The 20,688-nt window shown below is 59.4% G+C and overlaps 1 protein-coding gene across 2 annotated transcripts; it reads left to right on the plus strand.

The window, feature by feature from the left end:
- Positions 1-861: 861 nt before the first annotated feature.
- On the plus strand, positions 862-20,258 carry MAP2K7 (mitogen-activated protein kinase kinase 7). Of its 2 annotated transcripts, XM_041711694.2 has the most exons (12): positions 862-1,036; positions 3,820-3,867; positions 8,205-8,340; positions 9,326-9,392; positions 10,065-10,178; positions 10,290-10,409; positions 11,305-11,412; positions 12,537-12,716; positions 14,324-14,404; positions 15,945-16,087; positions 16,787-16,832; positions 17,620-20,258. In XM_041711694.2, exons 1-12 carry the CDS (start codon positions 892-894, stop codon positions 17,752-17,754), a joined length of 1,323 nt encoding a protein of 440 aa, XP_041567628.1. In that variant the 5' UTR covers positions 862-891; the 3' UTR covers positions 17,755-20,258. The 2 variants fall into 2 exon arrangements, with proteins under 2 accessions (XP_041567628.1, XP_041567630.1); XM_041711696.2 differs by lacking the exon at positions 3,820-3,867 and having other exon boundaries at positions 863-1,036.
- Positions 20,259-20,688: the final 430 nt, after the last annotated feature.

Consider the following 20,688-nt stretch of genomic DNA (forward strand, 5'->3'; position numbering starts at 1 on the left):
CACGGCCCCTACGGCGGCCGGCTGGGCCCAAAAACCGCGCTCCGTAAACCAGCCTCAAAAACAGCCTCAGCACCCCTAAACTGTCCCCAAACTGCCCCAGAACAGCCTCAGCACCCCTAAAATGTCCTCAAACATCCCCAAACTGCCCCAGAACAGCCTCAGCACCCTCAAACTGCCCCAAACATCCCCAGAACTGCCTCAGGCTTCCCTAAAGGATCAATAACTGTCCCCAAACCAGCGTAAAGTTCCCAAGAAAGAGCCTCAAACGCCGCTAAAGCCACAAATGCCCCGACGCTCCCAATACGCTTCGAGCCGCTGTGAAGCATCCTCGCCCCCCCCCCCCCCCCAGTGCCCTCCCGACCCACAGGAGCCCTAAAGGAGCCCCCGCTGCCCCCACAGGGCCTTCAGGCCCCATAAGCGTTCCTATGGGATCGACCCCCCATGTCTCCCTACGGCGGCCGGACAGGCCCAAAAGCCGCTCCCTTCTTCCCCACCCTACGGCGGCCGGCGCGGCCGAATAAACTCCGCGTCCCTCTTCCCTACGGCGGCCCAAAGGCCGCCTGTTTGCGCATGCGCAATAGCCTTTCCCTTGTGAAGATGGCGGCGTCCATATTCCCCCTTTCCGTACTGTGGCCAGGGGGCCAAAAAGCCGCCGTGCCCTCTCCACCCTCTCATCCCGCGTTCCTCCAGCGGCCAAAGGAACCCAAAATCCCCCTTGTCCGCCACCCAGCTCTCCCAAATCTACAGTAGCGGTTGAGGCGCATAACCGCCCCTGTCACCCCGCGCATGCGCAATGGTGGAACCGGGGCGAAGATGGCGGCGCCCTCCGCTCCCTCCCACCGTACGGCGGCCGGCGGGGGCTCCAATCCCCGCCCCGCGCGGGCCCCGCGCATGCGCCACGCGGGGGGGAAGATGGCGGCGTCCTCGCTGGAGCAGAAGCTGTCGCGGCTGGAGGCGAAGCTGAAGCAGGAGAACCGCGAGGCGCGGCGGAGAATCGACCTCAACCTCGACATCGGCCCCGCCCGCGCCCGCCCCAGTGAGCGGGGCCGGGGGGAACGACCCGGGGGGCGGGGCGGGGCGGACGCGGGGAGGCCGCGCTGGGTGGGGGGAGGGGACCGGGGCCGTGAGGGGAGAGCGGGGCCGGGAGGGGAGAGAAGGGCCGGGAGGGGAGAGCGGGGCCGAGAGGGGAGAGCGGGGCCGGGAGGGGAGCGGGGCCGTGAGGGGAGAGCGGGGCCGTGAGGGGAGAGCGGGGCCGGAGGGGAGAGCGGGGCCGTGAGGGGAGAGCGGGGCCGGGAGGGGAGAGCGGGGCCGGAGGGGAGAGCGGGGCCGGAGGGGAGAGCGGGGCCGAGAGGAACAATTTGGGGTGGTTGGGGCGGGTTTGGGGTGCTCGGGGCAGTTTTGGGGTGTTCGGGGCAGTTTTGGGATGGTTAGGGCCATTCAGGGACATTTTGGGGTGTTCGGGGCCCTTCAGGGACATTTTGGGGTGTTCGGGGCAGTTTAGAGACTGTTTGGGTTGTTCGGGGCAGGTTTGGGGTGTTTGGGGCAGTTTAGGGACATTTTGGCGTATTTGGGGACATTTTGGGGTGTTGGGGGCAGTTTTAGGGTGGTTGGGGCCTTTCAGGGACATTTTGGGGTGTTCGGGGCCTTTCAGGGACATTTTGGATTATTTGGGGCAGTTTTTGAGTGTTCGGGGCCCTTTAGGGACATTTTGGGGTGTTCGGGGCAGTTTAGAGACTGTTTGGGTTGTTCGGGGCGCTTTTGGGGTGTTCGGGGCAGGTTTGGGGTGTTTGGGGCAGTTTAGGGACATTTTGGCGTATTTGGGGCAGTTTTGGGGACATTTTGGGGTGTTTGGGGCAGTTTTGGGGTGTTTGGGGCAGTTTTGGGGTGGTTGGGGCCCTTCAGGGACATTTTGGGGTATTTGGGAGAGTTTTTGAGTGTTCGGGGCCCCTTAGGGACATTTTGGGGTGTTCGGGGCAGGTTTGGGGTGTTTGGGGCAGTTTAGGGACATTTTGGCGTATTTGGGGCAGTTTTGGGGACATATTGGGTTGTTTGGGGCAGTTTTGCGGGATTTGGGGCAGTTTTAGGGTGGTTGGGGCAGTTCAGGGACATTTTGGGATGTTCGGGGCCATTTTGGGGTGTTTGGGGCATTTTAGGGCCATTTTGGGCCATTCAGGTTTGTTTGGGGTTTTTGTGGGGCGGGGTTCGAGGATGTTCAGGAGGGTTTGGGGCAGTTTGAGGGGTTTGGGAGAATTTTGGGGCCGTTTGAGGGGTTTGGGAGCTTTTGGGGGCAGTTTGAGGGGTCTGGGGGCGATTTAGGGACATTTTGGGGTTGGTTTGGGGTATTTGGGGCAGTTTAGGGACATTTTGGGGTTGGCTTGGGGGAGCTCTGTGGGGGAATCTGAGGCTGTTTTAGGGTTTTAAGGATAATTTAAGGGGTTTCAGGGGATTTAGGGACAATTTGGGGCAGTTTAGGGACATTTTTTTGCTCTTAGGGACATTTTGGGGCAGTTTAGGACAGTTTGGGACAGTCCTGCCTGGTTTAGAGGGGTTTTGGGGGTTCTGGGGGGTTGGGGAGGGATTTTGGAGGGATTTGGGGGTTCCCAGTGGGATTTGGGGGGCTCTGGGGGGGTTGGAAATTGGATTTTTGTTTGGGTCTCCCTCATTTATCACCTCGAGGATCCCCCCCCCCCCCCACCAGGGACAATCCCAAAAGATTTTGGGGATTTTTTTTGGGAATTTTGGGTTTTTTTGGGGGATTTTCCAAGCCGGGGGGAGCAGCCCCTTCCCCCTTTCCCCTTCCCCCCTTTCAAATTTAAACTCATTTTTATCCCCCCAAATTTAAATTCATCCCCTCAAATTTAAATTTTATTCCCACAAATTTTACTTTTATCCCCACAAAGTTTTAATTTTTCCCCCCAAATTCATTCCTGTCCCCCCCAATTTAATGTGATTTCTCCCCCAATTTAAATCAATTTTTGTGCCCCCAAATTTTCTTTTTTTCTCTGAATTTCACTCCTGTCCCCCCCAATTTCATCTCTGTCCCCTCCCCCAATTTAACTTCATTTAAATTTATTTGAATTTTTGGTTAAATTTCTGTCCCCCCAATTTAAACTCATTTTTGTCTCCCACATTTCATTGGTGTTACTTCAGCTCAATTTTATTTTCCTCCCAATTTAAATTCATTTCTGTCCCACCCTAATTAAAGCTCATCTCCCCAACTTAATTCATTCCCCCTTAATTTAAATCCATTTTGGTTCATCTGAATTTAAATTAATTTCTCTTAAATTTAATTAATTTTTGCCCACCAATTTAATTAATTTTCTCCCAATTTAAATTCATTTTCGCCCCCAATTTAATTAATTTTCTCCCAATTTAATTCCATTTTTATCCTCCAATTTAAATTAATTTCATCTAATTTAATTCCCCCAGTTTAATTAATGCCCTCCCATTTAAGTTCTGCCCCCAGTTTATTTCCCCCCTATTTAAATTAGTTTTTGCCTCTCAATGTAATTAATTCTCCTAATTTAAAGTAATTTCTGCCCCTCAATTTAAGTTAGTGTCTGTCCACCAATTTAATTAATTTCTCCAGTTTAAATTAATTTCTGCCTCTCAATTCAACTAATTCCCTCAATTTAAATTAATTTCTGCCTCCAAATTAAGTTTATTTCCCCCGATTCAAATTAAATTTTGTCCCCCACTTTAATTAACTCAACCCCCCCCCGGTCCTTCCTTTTTTAATTTTTCTCTTTTCTTTCTGTTTTTATTTTTTATTTATTATTTTCTCCCTGGGCCCCCCCCGTGCCCCTCCCCCATCTCCAGTCATCGTCATCACCCTTAGCCCCGCCCCCGCTCCGTCCCAGCGAGCAGGTACCGCCCCCTTCCTTAACCCCGCCCCTTCCTTTAACCCCGCCCCCTTCCTTTGGCCCCGCCCCTTCCCTTAGCCCCGCCTCCTTACTGCAGCCCCGCCCCCTTCCCTTAGCCCCGCCCCCTTCCCTTAGCCCCGCCCCCGCTCTGTCCCAGCGAGCAGGTACCGCCCCCTTCCTTTGGCCCCGCCCCCTTCCTTTGGCCCCGCCCCTTCCTTTATCCCCGCCCCTTCATTTTGCCCCGCCCCTTCCCTTAGCCCCGCCCCTTTCCTTTGGCCCCGCCGCATTTAACCCCGCCCCCTTCCTTTAGCCCCGCCCACTTCCCTTAGCCCCGCCCCCACTCCGTCCCAGCGAGCAGCTACCGCCCCCTTCCTTAGCCCCGCCCCTTCCCTTGGCACCGCCCCCTTCCATTAGCCCCGCCCCTACCTTTAGCCCCGCCCCTTCCCTTAGCACCGCCCCTTCCTTTGGCCCTGCCCCTTCCCTTAGCCCCGCCCCTTTTGTTAGCCCCGCCCCCTTCCCTTAGCCCCGCCCCCTTCCCTTAGCCCCGCCCCCTGCCTTTAGCACCGTCCCATTCCTCTGGCCCCGCCCCTTCCCTTAGCCCCTCTCCCTTAGCCCCGCCCCCTTCCTTTAGCCCCGCCCCCTTCCTTTAGCCCAGCCCCATTCCCTTAGCCCCGCCCCATTCCCTTAGCCCCGCCCCCTTCCCTTAGCCCCGCCCCCGCTCCGTCCCAACGAGCAGGTACCGCCCCCTTCCGTTGGCCCCGCCCCCTTCCTTTAGCCCCGCCCCTTTGGCGCCACACCGTCCTTTAGCCCTGCCCCTTCCCTTAGCCCCGCCTCTTCCCTTAGCCCCGCCCCCTTCCTTTAGCCCCGCCCCTTCCTTTTAGCACCGCCCCTTCCTTTTAGCACCGCCCCCTTCCTTAGCCCCGCCCCCTTTAGCCCCGCCCCCTTTAGCCCCGCCCCCGTGCCTCAGTTTCCCCTTTGGCGCAGCCCGACCCCTCCTCATTTAACCCCTCCCCCCCGTGCCTCAGTTTCCCCTTCATGTCAGCTTCACACCCCCCCCCCCCAAAATTGGGGGCCCCTCATTTAACCCCTCCCCCCCGTGCCTCAGTTTCCCCCTCGCGGCAGCTTCACCCCTCCTCACTTAACCCCTCCCCCGCCGTGCCTCATTTTCCCCTTCATGGCAACTTTACCCCTCCCCCCCCAATTTGGGGACCCCCTCCCCCACTTTAACCCCTCCCCCCCCGAGCCTCTGCCCCTCCCCCACCCCGGAATGCCCCCCCACCCCCGGAATGTCCCCCCTGTCCCCTCCCCCCGTCCCCTCCCCCCGTCCCCTCCCCCTGGCTGTGGCATGGAGTGCCCCCCCGGCCCCGTGGAGCATGCGGCCGCTCGGGATGGGAACGAAAAACAGGGGAAATGGGGAAAAATGGGGGGAGGTTGGAAAATTGGGGGGAAATTGGGGAAAAATGGGGGGAAATTGGGGAAGAAATTGAGGGGAAATTGGAAAATTGGGGAAAAAATGGAGGGGAAATGGGGAAAAATGGGGGGAAATTGGGGAAGAAATTGAGGGGAAATTGGAAAATTGGGGAAAAATGGAGGGGAAATGGGGAAAAAACGGGGGGGTGGGGAAAAAATGGGAAATGGGGAAAATGAGAAAATTGGGGAAAATGGGGAAAAATCAGGAGGAATGGGGAAGAATGGGCGGGAAATGGGGGAAAAATGGGGGGAAATGGGGAAAGTGGAGGGGAAATGGGGATGTTGGGGAAAAACGGAATTGGAAGATGGAGGGGAAATGGGGAAAATGGGGAAATATGAGAAAATTGGGGGAAAAAAGTGGGGGAAGTGAGGGAAATGGAGGGAAATTGGAAAATTGGGGGGAAATGGGGGAAAATGAAGGGGGAATGGGGAAAATGAGAAAGTTGGGGGGAAAAGGGGGAAATTGGAAAATTGGGGGAAAATGGGTGGGAAATGGGGAAAAATGAGGAAGTATGAAAGAATTGAGGGGAAGAATGGGGGAAATGGGGAAAAACTGAGAGAAATGGGGAAAAAACGGGAAATTGGGAAAAATGGGGGAAATATGAGGAAATTGTGAATAAAAGGGGGAATGGGGAAAATTGGGGAAAAATGGGTGGAAATCGGGGGAAATGGAGAAAAATTGGGGAAATCGGGAGGAATTGGGAAAAATGGAGGGAAATGTGTGAAAATTGGGAGGAAATTGGGAAAATTGTGGAAAAAAGTGGGGGGGTGGAAATCGGGAGGAATTGAGAAAAACTGGGGGAAATATGAGAAAATTGTGAAAAAGGGGGAAATGGGAAATTGGGAGGAATTGGGAAAAACGGGGGAGAAATGGGGAAAATTTGGAAGATCAGGGGAATGGGATAAATTGGGGGAAATTTCAGAAAAATTGGGAAAATTGAGAAAAAATGGGTGAAAAAGTTGACAGAAATGGAAGAAAAAAAGGGGGAAATTCAATGGAAAAGGGGAAAAATGGGGTAAAATGAGAATGGGTAAAAATCAGGTTAAATGGGGAAAACTGAGAATGGGGAGAATGGGGAGGAAATTGAGGGGAAAATGGGAGGAATTGGGAAAAATTCGGTGGGAGGAGGGGCTGGGAATGGGGAAATTGGGGGAGGGGAAATGGGATGGGAAGGGGAAAAATGGGGCAGGAATGGAGGAAATTGGGGAAATAGGAAATGGGAAAAAATTAAGGGGGAAAATGAGGACAAGTGGGGCAGGAATGGGGGAAAATGGAGGGGGTGGAGAAATGAGGAAAATTGAGGGGAATTGCAGGAAAATAGGGCAGGGAGGAGAAAAATGGGGCAGGAATTGGGGAAAAGGGGCAGGAAACAGCAAAAAGAGGCGAAAAAGGGGGAAAATGGGGCTGGAGTCCCTGCGGGAAGGGGGAGGTTGTGGGGGCTCTCTGTGCCCCCCCAACTTATGGGGTTCTGACTTTCCCCCCCCCAATTTTGGGGTCTTGGTGTTTTTCTTCCCCTATTTTTGAGGTCCTGATGTTTTTTTCCCAGTTTTGGGGTTCTGACAGGCCCCCCACCCCACTGTTTTTGGGGTTCCTGACACGTCTGTTCCCCATTTTTATGTTCCTGACCAGCCTCAGTTTCGGGGTTCCTGACCAGTTTCTCTCTCCCCTCACCCCAGTTTTGGGGTTCCTGATGGTTTTTTTTGTCCCCCCACTCCAATTTTGGGGTTCTTGTCCGGTTTCTCTCTCCCCCCACATGGATATTGGGGTCCCTACGGTGTCTCACTCCAATTTTTGAGGATCTCCCCTCATTTTTGGGGTTCTCTTCCCATTTTTGGGGTCTCTGATCCTTCCCTCCCTGTTTTTATAGTTGTCTCCCCAGTTTTGGGGTTCTCTCCCAAATTTTAGGTTCTGCCCCTATTTTGGGGGGTCTCTCCTGCATTTTTGGGATTCTCTGTCATTTTTGGAGTTTGCTACCCGAATTTTGGGGTTCTGAGTCTCCCCATTTTTGGTGTTTTCTCCTCATTTTTAGGTTTCTCTCCCCTTTTTTTGAGTTTTCCATTTTTGGGATTCTCTCACCATTTTTAACGTTTTTGTCCATATTTGGGCTTCTCTCTCCTTTTTTGGGTTCTCCATTTATGGTGTTCTCTCACAAGTTTTGGTATTTTTTCCCGTTTGTTTGAATTCTCCGTTCTGGGGTTCGCTCCCCATTTTTGGGGTTTTCTCCCAATTTTTGGCATTATTTTTTTGGGGTTTTCCCTTTTTTCCCCATTGTTTTTTGGGGTTTTCCATTTTGGGGATTCTTTCCACATTTTAAGTTTTATCTCCCCCTTTTTTTGGGTCCACCATTATTGGGATTTTCTCCCCATTTTTGAGGTTCTCTCCCCATTTTTAGGTTTCTCTCTCCTTTTTTTGGGTTCTCCTTTTTTGGGGTTGTCTCTTTTTTGGGGTTCTGTCTCTCCCCATTTGTGGGGTTCTCTCCCATTTTTGGGGTTCTCTCCAAAAGAAACCATCTTTAGGTTTCTTTCTCCCTTTTTTATGGTTCTCGGTTTTTGGGGTTGTCTCCCTGTTTTTGGGGGTCTGTCTCTCCCCGATTTTGGGGCTCTCCCCAATTTTGGGGTTCCCTCCCCATTTTTAGGTTTCTCTCTCCTTTTTTTGGGTTCTTTTTGGGGGATGTCTCTTTTTTGGGGTTCTGTCCCCATTTGTGGGGTTCTCTCCCATTTTTGAGTTTCTCTCCCCATTTTTAGGTTTCTCTCCCTTTTTTTGTGTTCTCCATTTTTGGGGTTGTCTCCCTGGTTTTGGGGTTCTCTCTTTCCCCATTTTTGGGGTTTTCCCCCCGTTTTTGGGGTCCCTGACTCTGCTCTCCCCCCCAGCCCTGCAGCTGCCCCTGGTGAGTGAGGGGGGCCGGGGGGGGACCCCCGAGAGCCCCCAGCCCGCGCCGCCCCCCCGGCCCCGGCAGATGCTGGGGCTGCCCCCGCCCCCCTACCTGGTGCCGCGCAGCCTGGAGAGGTGAGGACACACCCCCGGGCCCTGATTGGCTGATGGGAGTGGGCCTGCGTGCTGATTGGCTGATTGGGGGAGAGCCTGGGAGCTGATTGGCTGATGGGGGAGGACCTGGGTGCTGATTGGCCAACTGGGGAGAGCCTAGGGTGCTGATTGGTTGATTGGAGAGAGCTTGGGTAGATTAGCCAGAGGGACTGGGGGATCCTGTGCTCTGATTGGCCAGAGGTTTGGGAAGATCCTGTGCTCTGATTGGCCAGAGGTCCATGAGACTCAAAGCTTGATTGGATGGAAGTCCAGGGTAATCCTGTGCCCTGATTGGCCAGAGGTCTGGAGGGATCCCAGGCTCACATTGGGCAGAGGAGGGTGGGTCATGCATCCTGATTGGCTAGATGTTTGTGGAGATCCTGTTCTCTGATTGGCCAGAGTTCTGGAGAGCTCTTGTGCTGATTGGCCAAAGAGCCAAGGGGACCGTGTGTTCTGATTGGCTGGACAGGAGGCTTTACGCAGCGGTTGGTCAGATGTTCAGGAGCCTGTGGCTGCTGATTGGCTGCTGCTCTGAGGGCTCGCAGGCCCTGATTGGCCAGAGCTCTGGCGAGTGGTGCGTTCTCAGTGGCCAGAGTTTTGGGGTCATCTTGAGCTCTGATTGGCTGGAGCAGAGGTTGCAGCTGCTGATTGGTTGATGGTTCAGAGGATCCCCATTGGTGATTGGCTGGCTGGGCAGGAGAGCTGTGTGTGCTCATTGGCCAGGAGTGCGAGAGACCCCTGGGTGCTGATTGGTCAGCTGACCAGGAGCTCCGTGGTGCTGATTGGCCAGGCAGGTGGGATTTCCTGTCCTGTGATTGGCCAGAGCTGATTCCCTGTGTGCTGATTGGTCAGGAGCTCCTCATGCTAAGCGCTGATTGGCTGGGCTCTCCTGTTGCGCTGAGCTGATTGGCTGGGCTCTCCCCGTGCCCTGAGCTGATTGGCTGAGCTCACCCATTATTCCCCTCAGCATCGAGATTGATCAGAAGCTGCAGGAGATCATGAAACAGACGGGATACCTGACAGTGGGGGGACAGGTGAGTCTGGGGTACCTGGGGGGGCACAGGTGAGTCTGGGGTACCTGACTGTGGGGGGACAGGTGAGTCTGGGGTACCTGTGGGGGGGGACAGGTGAGTCTGGGGTACCTGTGGGGGGACAGGTGAGTCTGGGGTACCTGTGGGGGGACAGGTGAGTCTGGGGTACCTGGGGGGGGACAGGTGAGTCTGGGGTACCTGGGGGGGGACAGGTGAGTCTGGGGTACCTGACAGTGGGGGGACAGGTGAGTCTGGGGTACCTGGGGGGACACAGGTGAGGATGGGGAGGGGTTACCTGGCCGTGGGGACAAAGGTGAGGATGGGGAGGGGTTACCTGGCCGTGGGGACAAAGGTGAGGATGGGGAGGGGTTACCTGGCCGTGGGGGCACAGGTGAGGATGGGGAGGGGTTACCTGGCCGTGGGGACAAAGGTGAGGATGGGGAGGGGTTACCTGGCCGTGGGGACAAAGGTGAGGATGGGGAGGGGTTACCTGGCCGTGGGGGCACAGGTGAGGATGGGGAGGGGTTACCTGGCCGTGGGGACAAAGGTGAGGATGGGGAGGGGTTACCTGGCCGTGGGGGCACAGGTGAGGATGGGGAGGGGTTACCTGGCCGTGGGGACCCAGGTGAGGCCGGGGCTGTCCCAGGTGGTCCCTGACCTCCCCCTCCCCCCCAGCGGTACCAGGCAGAGATCAACGACCTGGAGAACCTGGGCGAGATCGGCAGCGGCACCTGCGGGCAGGTGTGGAAGATGCGCTTCCGCAAGACCGGCCACGTCATCGCCGTCAAGGTGGGGCCCGTCCCCCGTCCCAGGGACACCGCGGGGACACCCGTGACACCCGTGACCCACCTGTGACACCTGTGACCCCCCATGACCCCGGTGACCCCTGTGCCCCCCCAGCAAATGCGGCGCTCGGGGAACCGCGAGGAGAACAAGCGGATCCTGATGGACCTGGACGTGGTGCTCAAGAGCCACGACTGCCCCTACATCGTGCAGTGCTTCGGCACCTTCATCACCAACGTGAGCACCTGGGGGGCACCTGGGGGGCAGCTGGGGGCAGCTGGGGGGGGCTGGGGCACCTGGGGGGCACCTGGGGGCACCTGGGGCTGTGGGTGCCCCTACATCGTGCAGTGCTTTGGCACCTTCATCACCAACGTGGGCAGCTGGGGGGCACCTGGGCAGGGCTGGGGGCACCTGAGGGCACCTGGAGTGTTGGGGGTGTCAGGATCCATCCATGGGCCCCCCTAGTGCTGCTCCCAGTACATCCCAGTACATCCCAGTACATCCCAGTGCCCTCCCATTGCAGCCAGTGCCCTCCCAGTGCCTTCCCAGTGCTCCCAGTACATCCCAGTACACCCAGTGCCCTCCCAGTGCTCCCAGTGCCCTCCCAGTGCTCCCAGTACACCCAGTGCTCTCCCAGTACTCCCAGTACCCTCCCAGTACATCCCAGTGCTTCCAGTACACTCAGTGCCCTCCCAGCACATCCCAGTGCTCCCAGTGCCCTCCCAGTACACCCCAGTGCCCTCCCAGCACATCCCAGTGCTCCCAGTGCCCTCCCAGTACACCCCAGTGCCCTCCCAGTACACCCCAGTGCCCTCCCAGTACCCCCCAGTGCCCTCCCAGTATACTCCCGTGCCCTCCCAGTACCCCCCAGTGCCCTCCCAGTACACCCCCGTGCCCTCCCAGTACACTCCCGTGCCCTCCCAGTACACCCCCGTGCCCTCCCAGTACCCCCCAGTGCCCTCCCAGTACACTCCCGTGCCCTCCCAGTACCCCCCAGTGCCCTCCCAGTACACTCCCGTGCCCTCCCAGTACCCCCCAGTGCCCTCCCAGTACCCCCCAGTGCCCTCCCAGTACCCCCCAGTGCCCTCCCAGTACACCCCCGTGCCCCAGCGCAGCCGCGTTGCGCCCCCAGACCGACGTGTTCATCGCCATGGAGCTCATGGGCACCTGCGCCGAGAAGCTGAAGAAGCGAATCCAGGGCCCCATCCCCGAGCGCATCCTGGGCAAGATGACGGTGGCAGTGAGTGACAGCGGGGACACTGAGGGCAGCGGGGGGCACTGGGGACAGTGGGGGCATTGGGGACATCCAGGGGCTTGGGGACAGTGGGGACACTGGGGACAGTGAGGGCAGCGGGGGGCACTGGGGACAGTGGGGACACTGGGGGCATTGGAGACACAGGGGACACTGGGGACACCTGGAGCCTTGGGGACAACGGGGGTATTGGGGACATCCAGGGGACTGGGGACACTGGGGACAGTGGGGGCATTGGGGACAGGGGGGGCTCTGGGGACATTGGGGAAACTAGAGACACTGGGGACACTGGGGACACCTGGAACCTTGGGGACATTGGGGACACCTGGAGCCTTGGGGACATTGGGGACACTGGGGACACTGGGGACACCTGGAGCCTTGGGGACATTGGGGACACGGGGGGCATTGGGGACACCTGGAGCCTTGGGGACATTGGGGACACTGGAGACACTGGGGACACCTGGAGCCTTGGGGACATTGGGGACACTGGAGACACTGGGGACACCTGGAGCCTTGGGGACATTGGGGACACTGGGGACACCTGGAGCCTTGGGGACATTGGGGACACTGGGAACACCTGGAGCCTTGGGGACACTGGGGACACTGGGGACACCTGGAGCCTTGGGGACATTGGGGACACTGGAGACACTGGGGACACCTGGAGCCTTGGGGACACCTGGAGCCTTGGGGACATTGGGGCAATGGGGGCATTGGGGACATTGGGGATGGGGGGACAGCTGGGGACACTTGGGGACACTGGGAGCATCGGGGACATGCAGGGTGGCTCTGGGATTCTGGGTAAGATGGCAGTGGCAGTGAGTGGCACTGGGGACACTGGGGACAGGCAGGGGGTCCCCAGGATCCAGTGCCCCATTCCCGAGTGGGTGACAGTGACAGTGAGCAGGGTGGTGGTGGCACGGAGGTGACACTGGGGACAATCCCTCTCGCACAGACCATGAAGGTGCTGCTGTACCTGAAGGAGAAGCACGGGGGACCCACAGGGGACACTGGAGACACTCAGGGTGTCTCTGGTCCTGGGCAGGGTAGTGGTGGCACAGAGGTGGCACAGAGGTGGCACAGATGTGACACAGGGGACAATCCCTGCCCCACAGATCGTGAAGGCGCTGCTGTACCTGAAGGAGAAGCACGGGGTGATCCACAGGGACGTCAAACCCTCCAACATCCTGCTGGACGAGCGGGGCCAGGTCAAGCTCTGCGACTTTGGCATCAGCGGCCGCCTGGTGGACTCCAAGGCCAAGACCCGGAGCGCCGGCTGTGCAGCCTACATGGCGGTGAGGGGACACTGGGGACACTGGGGGGACACTGGGACAGACACTGGGGACACTGGGACAGCCTCCAGAGCATGGGCTGTGCAGCCTACATGGCGGTGAGGGGACACTGGGGGGACACTGGGGACACTGGGGACACTGGGACAGCCCCCAGAGCATGGGCTGTGCAGCCTACATGGCGATGAGGGGACACTGGGGACACTGGGGGGACACTGGGGACACTGGGACAGCCCCCAGAGCATGGGCTGTGCAGCCTACATGGCGGTGAGGGGACACTGGGGACACTGGGGACACTGGGGGGACACTGAGGGGACACTGGGGACACTGGGACAGCCCCCAGAGCATGGGCTGTGCAGCCTACATGGCGGTGAGGGGACACTGGGGACACTGGGGGGACACTGGGGACACTGGGACAGCCCCCAGAGCATGGGCTGTGCAGCCTACATGGCGGTGAGGGGACACTGGGGACACTGGGGGGACACTGGGGACACTGGGACAGCCCCCAGAGCATGGGCTGTGCAGCCTACATGGCGGTGAGGGGACACTGGGGACACTGGGACAGACACTGGGGACACTGGGACAGCCCCCAGAGCATGGGCTGTGCAGCCTACATGGCGGTGAGGGGACACTGGGGGGACATTGGGGACACTGGGACAGACACTGGGGACACTGGGACAGCCCCCAGAGCATGGGCTGTGCAGCCTACATGGCGGTGAGGGGACACTGGGGACACTGGGGGGACACTGGGGACACTGGGGGGACACTGGGACAGCCCCCAGAGCTTGGGCTGTGCAGCCTACATGGCGGTGAGGGGACACTGGGGACACTGGGGACACTGGGGGGACACTGAGGGGACACTGGGGACACTGGGACAGCCCCCAGAGCGTGGGCTGTGCAGCCTACATGGCGGTGAGGGGACACTGGTGACACTGGGGACACTGGGACAGCCCCCAGAGCATGGGCTGTGCAGCCTACATGGTGGTGAGGGGACACTGGGGACACTGGGGACACTGGGGGGACACCAGGGACATGTGGGACATGCGCCAGCCCCGGAGCAGGACTTTGGGGAGATCAGGGGATGTTGGGGTCCCCAGGGCTGGGGGGAGGGGCTGCACCCCAGATTTGGGGCTGGGGCTGTCTGGGGGTCCCCCCCTGCTCTGGGGCTTTGGGGATCCCTTGGGTTTGGGGTCTGGGGGTCCCTCCAGCTCTGGGGCTTTGGATGCTGGGGGTTCCCAGGTTTGGGGGGTTGGGAGTTGTTAATTTTGGTGTTATGGGGTTCCTGGTTTGGAGTCTTTGGGGGTTCCCAGGTTTTGGGTTCTGGGGGTTCCCGGGTTTGGGGTTTTGAGTCTTTGGGGGTTCCCAGGTTTTGAGTGTTTGGGGGTTCCTGGGTTTGGGGTTTTGAGTGTTTGGGGGTTCCCGGGTTTGGGGTTTTGAGTCTTTGGGGGTTCCCAGGTTTTGGGTTCTGGGGGTTCCCAGGTTTGGGTTTTGAGTGTTTGGGGGTTCCCAGTTTGGGGTTTTGAGTGTTTGGGGGTTCCCGGGTTTGGGGGTTCCCGGGTTTAGGGTTCTGGGGTCCTGCCCCCCCAGTGCCCCCAAACCCGCCCCTCCCCCAGCCCGAGCGCATCGACCCCCCCGACCCCACCAAGCCCGACTACGACATCCGCGCCGACGTCTGGAGCCTCGGCATCTCCCTGGTGAGCGCCCCTGCGCGTCCCCAAACGCCACCCGGGGTCCCCCAATGTCACCCAGGGTCCCCAAGTGCCACCCGGGGTCCCCAAGTGCCACCCGGGGTCCCCAATGTCACCCAGGGTCCCCACATATCACCCGGAGTCCCCAAACGCCACCCGGGGTCCCCAAACACCACCCAGGGTTCCCCAATGTCACCCAGGGTCCCCAGGTGCCACCCGGGGTCCCCAAACGCCACCCGGGGTCCCCCAGTGTCACCCAGGGTCCCCAAACGCCACCCAGGGTCCCCAAACGCCACCTGAGGTCCCCAAACGCCACTCAGGGTCCCCCAATGTCACCCAGGGTCCCCAAACGCCACCCAAGTACCCCACGTCCCCAAATGTCACTTCAGTGTCCCCAAACCTCACCTCAGTGTCCCCAGAGTCCCCAAACATCACTCCAGGGTCCTCAGACACCACCCAGTGTCCCCAAATGTCACCTCAGTGTCCCCAAATGTCACCTCAGTGTCCCCAAACATCACCTCAGTGTCCCCAGTCCCCAAACATCACCCAGGGTCCCCAGGGTCCCCAGATGTCACCCCAGCTGTCCCCAGATGTCACTGAGGGTCCCCAAAGTGTTCCCAACGTCCCCAAACATCACCTAGTTGTCCCCAGGGCGTCCCCAACCTGCCCCAGTGTCCCCAAAGTGTCCCTGATCCCTCCCAGTGTCCCCACAGTGCCACCCAGCTGTCCCCAGAGTGTCCCTGTCTGCCCCAGGGTCCCCACAGTGCCACCCAGCTGTCCCCAAAGTGTCCCTGACCGCCTCAGTGTCCCAGACTGGCCTCAACCAGCACCGGGTCCCCAGGGTGTCCCCATGGTGCCACGTCAGCCCTGCAGCGCCACACGTCCTACTGACACCTGTCACCTATCCCTGTCACAGCTGTGTGTCACACCTGTGTGTGTCACACCTGTCACCTGTCCCTGTCACAGCTGTGTGTGTCACACCTGTGTGTAACACCTGTCCCACCTGTCCCTGCCACACCTGTCTGTCACACCTGTGTGTAACACCTGTCCCACCTGTCCCTGCCACACCTGTGTGTCACAGCTGTGTGTCACACCTGTCACAGCTGTGTGTGTCACACCTGTGTGTCACACCTGTCCCTGTCACACCTGTGTGTGTCACACCTGTGTGTCACACCTGTGTGTCACACCTGTCACAGCTGTGTGTGTCACACCTGTGTGTCACACCTGTCCCTGTCACACCTGTCTGTCACACCTCTGTGTCACACCTGTCACCTGTCCCTGTCACAGCTGTGTGTCACACCTGTGTGTTTCACACCTCTGTGTGTCACACCTGTGTGTCCCACCTGTCACACCTGTCCCTGTCACACCTGTGTGTGTCACAGCTGTGTGTGTCACACCTGTCACACCTGTGCAGGTGGAGCTGGCCACGGGGCAGTTCCCGTACCAGAACTGCTGTCCCTGTCCCTGTCACAGCTGTGTGTGTCACAGCTGTGTGTGTCACACCTGTGTGTCACACCTGTGTCACACCTGTGTCACACCTGTGCAGGTGGAGCTGGCCACGGGGCAGTTCCCGTACCAGAACTGCAAGACGGATTTCGAGGTGCTGACCAAGGTGCTGCAGGAGGACCCGCCCCTGCTGCCCCCGGCCATGGGCTTCTCCGGGGACTTCCAGGCCTTCGTCCGAGACTGGTGGGGACACAGGGACACACAGGGGACACGGGGACACGGGGGACATGGGGGACACGGGGACACACAGGGGACATGGGGACACACAGGGACGTGGGGACATGGGGTGACACAGGGACGCCGGGGGATGTGGGGGACACAGGGACATGGGAGGACATGGGGACACACAGGGGACACAGGGACATGGGGACACAGGGGACATGGGGACACACAGGGACGTGGGGACATGGGGGGACATGGGGCCACACAGGGGATACAGGGACATGGGGACACCAGGGTACATGAGGACATACAGGGACATGGGGACACCAGGGGACTCGGGGACATGGGGGGACATGGGGCCACACAGGGGACACAGGGACGTGGGGGGACATGGGGCCACACAGGGGATACAGGGACATGGGGACACACAGGGATGTCGGGACACACAGGAGACACAGGGACACACAGGGGACACAGGGACACACAGGGGACACAGGGACACACAGGGGACATGGAGGGACATGGGGGTGACATGGGGAGGACACAGCCCCAGGGGTCCCCAAGGTGCTCCTGCTCCTTCTCTGGGGAGCTCCAGGCCTTCATCTGGGACAGCTGGGGGACGGGGGGGACATGGGGACATGGAGAGACGGGGGGGACATGGGGACATGGGGACATGGCCCAAGGGTCCCAAAGGCGCTCACCCCCCGTCCCCTCCCCCAGCCTCACCAAGGACCACAGGAAGAGACCAAAGTACAACAAGTTACTGGTGAGTAGCACTGTCACCTGTCACACCTGTCAGTGTCACGCCTGTCAGTGTCACGCCTGTCATTGTCACTGCCACACCTGCTAGCTGCCATGCCTGTCACCTGTCCCATTATGTGTCTCTTTTCCTGTCCCCCATCACACCCGTCACACCTGTCACTGTCACACCTGTCACTGTCACACACGCCATCTGTCATTGTCACTCGTGTCCCTGGGGCCACCTTCCCATCACAGCTGTCACCAGAACCACGGCCACCCCCTCCCTGTCCCCTGTGTCCCCAAGGGCCATGTATGTCACCTGTAGGGGCTTGTGCACCATGCCAACATCCCCCAGGGGCCCCGAGTCCCTGTCACCTCCCCTGCGTGTCTGCAGCTGTGTCCCCATGTCCCTGTGTCTGTCCCCATGTCCCTGTGTCCCCAAGGCCACATCTGTGTCCCGTGATCCCGTCCCCACCTTGTCCCCAAACCCTCACCCTCAATGCTCCGTCCCCATGTCCCCAGGCTTTGTCCCCACGTCCACTGCGGTCCCCTTGTCCCCCTGTGGCATGTCCCCATGTCTCTGCTGTCCCCAATGTCCTTGGTGTCCCTGCTGTCCCCATGTCCCCGATGTCCTCTGTGTCCCCAATGTCCCTGTTGTCCCCAATGTCCCTGATGTCCCCAGTGTCGCCTGCTCTCTCCTATGTCCCCTGATGTCCCCAGTGTCCCCCATGTCCCCCGATGTCCCCATGTCCCCTGATGTCCCCAGTGTCCCTTGCTGTCCCCCATGTCCCCATTGTCCCCTGTCCCCACAGGAGCACACCTTCATCAAGCGCTACGAGACGCTCGAGGTGGACGTGGCCACCTGGTTCAAGGACGTGATGGCCCGGACAGAGTCCCCACGCCCGGGGGGTGGCCTGGGCCACCACCTGCCCTTCTTCACCAGGTAGCGCCCACCCGGCGCTGCCACGCCCGGCAGGGGACACCGGGGACAGCCGGGACACCTCCGGGGACAGGGACAGCGGGGACAGCCCTGGGACACTGCCTGGTGCCACCACACCCGGCAGGGGACAGCGGGGACATCTCCTGTAACACCGGGGACAGCCGGGCCACCTCCAGGGACAACCAGGACAGCCCCGGGACAGCACCCGGCACAGGGACAGCCGGGCCACCTCTGGGGACAGGGACACTGGGGACAGCTGGGACAGCCCTAGGACAGGGCCTGTGACACCCACCGGGGGAGGTGACACCTGTGCCACCCCCTTCTTGTCACCCCCCTGTGCCACCCGGTGTGACAGTGACGCTACCACGGCCACCACAGCCCTGGCCCAGCCTGGAGTGTCCCCAGCGTGTCCCAGTGTGTTCCTGCCATGGCGGCTGTCCCCTCCTGCTGTCCCCACCTTCCTGAGGCCAGGGGCACCCCTGTCCCCTCTGTGTCCCCCTGGCTGTGCCTCAGTTTCCCACAAGGTCCCGTGTGGGGACAGGGCTGGGGACAGGACAGGGAGGTGGCACCGAGGGTGTGACGCTCTGGGATGTGGCCCAGGGACACAGACGTGGCTGGGGGATGACACGGGTGTGACGCCGGGGCCTGGGGATGTGGCACTTGGCCCTGAGGGGACACAGAGGTGACACCAGGACATGGGGACGTGACACGGAGATGGCACTTGGGGACACGGAGATGGCGCAGTAACGTGGCATGGGGGACCGCGTGGAGAACCAGCACAGGGATGGGACAGCGAGGGACAGCAGGAGGACACGGAAGGATGGCACAGAAATGGCACCGGGACGTGACACGGGGATGGCACCGGGATGTGACACGGGGATGGCACCAGCATGTGACACAGGGACACAGGACAGAGATGGCACCAGGAAGTGACACGGGACACAGAGATGGCACCGGGAAGTGACACGGGACACAGAGATGACACCGGGAAGTGGCACAGGACAGAGATGGCACCAGGAAGTGACACGGGACACAGAGATGGCACCGGGAAGTGACACGGGACAGAGATGGCACCAGGAAGTGACACGGGACACAGAGATGGCACCAGGAAGTGACACGGGACAGAGATGGCACCAGGAAGTGACACGGGACACAGACATGGCACCGGGAAGTGACACAGGACACAGAGATGGCACCAGGAAGTGACACAGGACAGAGATGGCACCGGGAAGTGACACAGGGATGGCACCAGGAAGTGACACGGGACAGAGATGGCACCAGGAAGTGACACGGGACACAGAGATGGCACCGGGAAGTGGCACAGGACAGAGATGGCACCAGGAAGTGACATGGGACACAGAGATGGCACCAGGAAGTGACACGGGACAGAGATGGCGCCGGGATGTGGCACAGGGATGGCGTTGGGAAGTGACGCAGGGACACAACAGAGGTGGTGCCGGGATGGCACCAGGAAGTGGCACAGGACAGAGATGTCCCCAGGCTGTGACAATGGGGACACGGCGCTGGAGGACATGGAGTGGTGGCCTGGGGACACGGACACGTCACGGATGTGACATCGCAGGGCCCAGTCCCGGGGATGTGACACCCGGGATGTGACACCGGAATGTGACCCCAAGGATGTGACCCCAGGGATGTGACACCGGGATGTGACACCAAGGATGTGACACCAGGGATGTAACACCAAGGATGTGACACCAGGATGTGACACCAAGGATGTGACACCAGGGATGTGACACCGGGATGTGACACCAGGGATGTGACACCAGAGTATGACACTGCGATGTGACACCAAGGATGTGACACTGGAATGTGACAATAGGATGTGACACCGGGATGTGACACCAGGGATGTGACACCAGGGATGTGACACCGGGATGTGACACTGGGATGTGACACTGCAATGTGACACCAGGATGTGACACCAAGGATGTGACACCAGGATGTGACACCAGAGTATGCCACTGCAATGTGACACCAGGGATATGACACTGGGATGTGACACCGGGATGTGACACTGTGATGTGACACTGGGATGTGACCCCAAGGATGTGACACCAGGGATGTGACAATAGAATGTGACACCAGGGATGTGACACCAGGATGTGACACTGCAATGTGACACCGGGATGTGACACGGGATGTGACATCGGGATGTGACACCAGGATGTGACACTGGGGACACGCCTGGGGATGTGACACCAATGATGTGGCACCAGGATGTGACACCAGGGACACAGCCCGGGGATGTGACACCACGATGTGGCCCTGGGCTGTGACAGCGGGGACACGGCCCAGGGTGGCCCCGGGTGGCACGGTGACAATCAGGGCTGGGCTGTGTCCCTGCCGTGTCCCCACTGTCCCCAAGGCCAGCAGGTGCAGTTTTAGTGCATTGGGGGCGCGGGCGGCGCCGCCCCCCGTCCCCCTCATTAATTATTATTATTAATTATTATTAATTATTATTATTATTATAAATGCGCATGTGGAACCCGAGGGGCTGCGTCGGCGTCAGACTCTGGGGACACGGGGGGACATTGGGGACATCAGGATGGACATAGGACAGTGGGGACACAGGGAAATATGGGGGGACATGAGATGGGGACATTGGGGACACGGGGAGATGGACATGGGGACACTGGGATGGGGACACAGGCCAGGGATGGGAAAGTGGAAGGTGGGGACATTGGGGACACGAGAGATGTGACATTGGGGACACGAGAGGTGGGACGTTGGGGACAAGAGGTGGGATGCGGGGGACACGAGAGGACGCTGGGGACATTGGGAACACGAGTGGTAGGACATGGACGGGGGTGACTTTGGGATGGGGGGACGTGGATGGGGGTGGCACAGAGGGACCTTGGGGACATCGGGATGGGGACAGGGACAGGAGGGTGGAGACATCAGGGACATCAGGATGGGGACA

The sequence above is a fragment of the Taeniopygia guttata genome, chromosome 30 (assembly GCF_048771995.1).
Source record: "Taeniopygia guttata chromosome 30, bTaeGut7.mat, whole genome shotgun sequence".
Classification (NCBI taxonomy): Eukaryota; Metazoa; Chordata; class Aves; order Passeriformes; family Estrildidae; genus Taeniopygia; species Taeniopygia guttata.

Bases quoted from the DNA above. Each gene is read 5' to 3' on its own strand.
- MAP2K7 (XM_041711694.2), top strand. From the start codon at position 892: ATGCGCCACGCGGGGGGGAAGATGGCGGCGTCCTCGCTGGAGCAGAAG. The intron at 1,037-3,819 runs GTGAGCGGGGCC...CCCCATCTCCAG, and splicing joins CCCCGCCCGCGCCCGCCCCA to TCATCGTCATCACCCTTAGC. The intron at 10,410-11,304 runs GTGAGCACCTGG...TTGCGCCCCCAG, and splicing joins TCGGCACCTTCATCACCAAC to ACCGACGTGTTCATCGCCAT.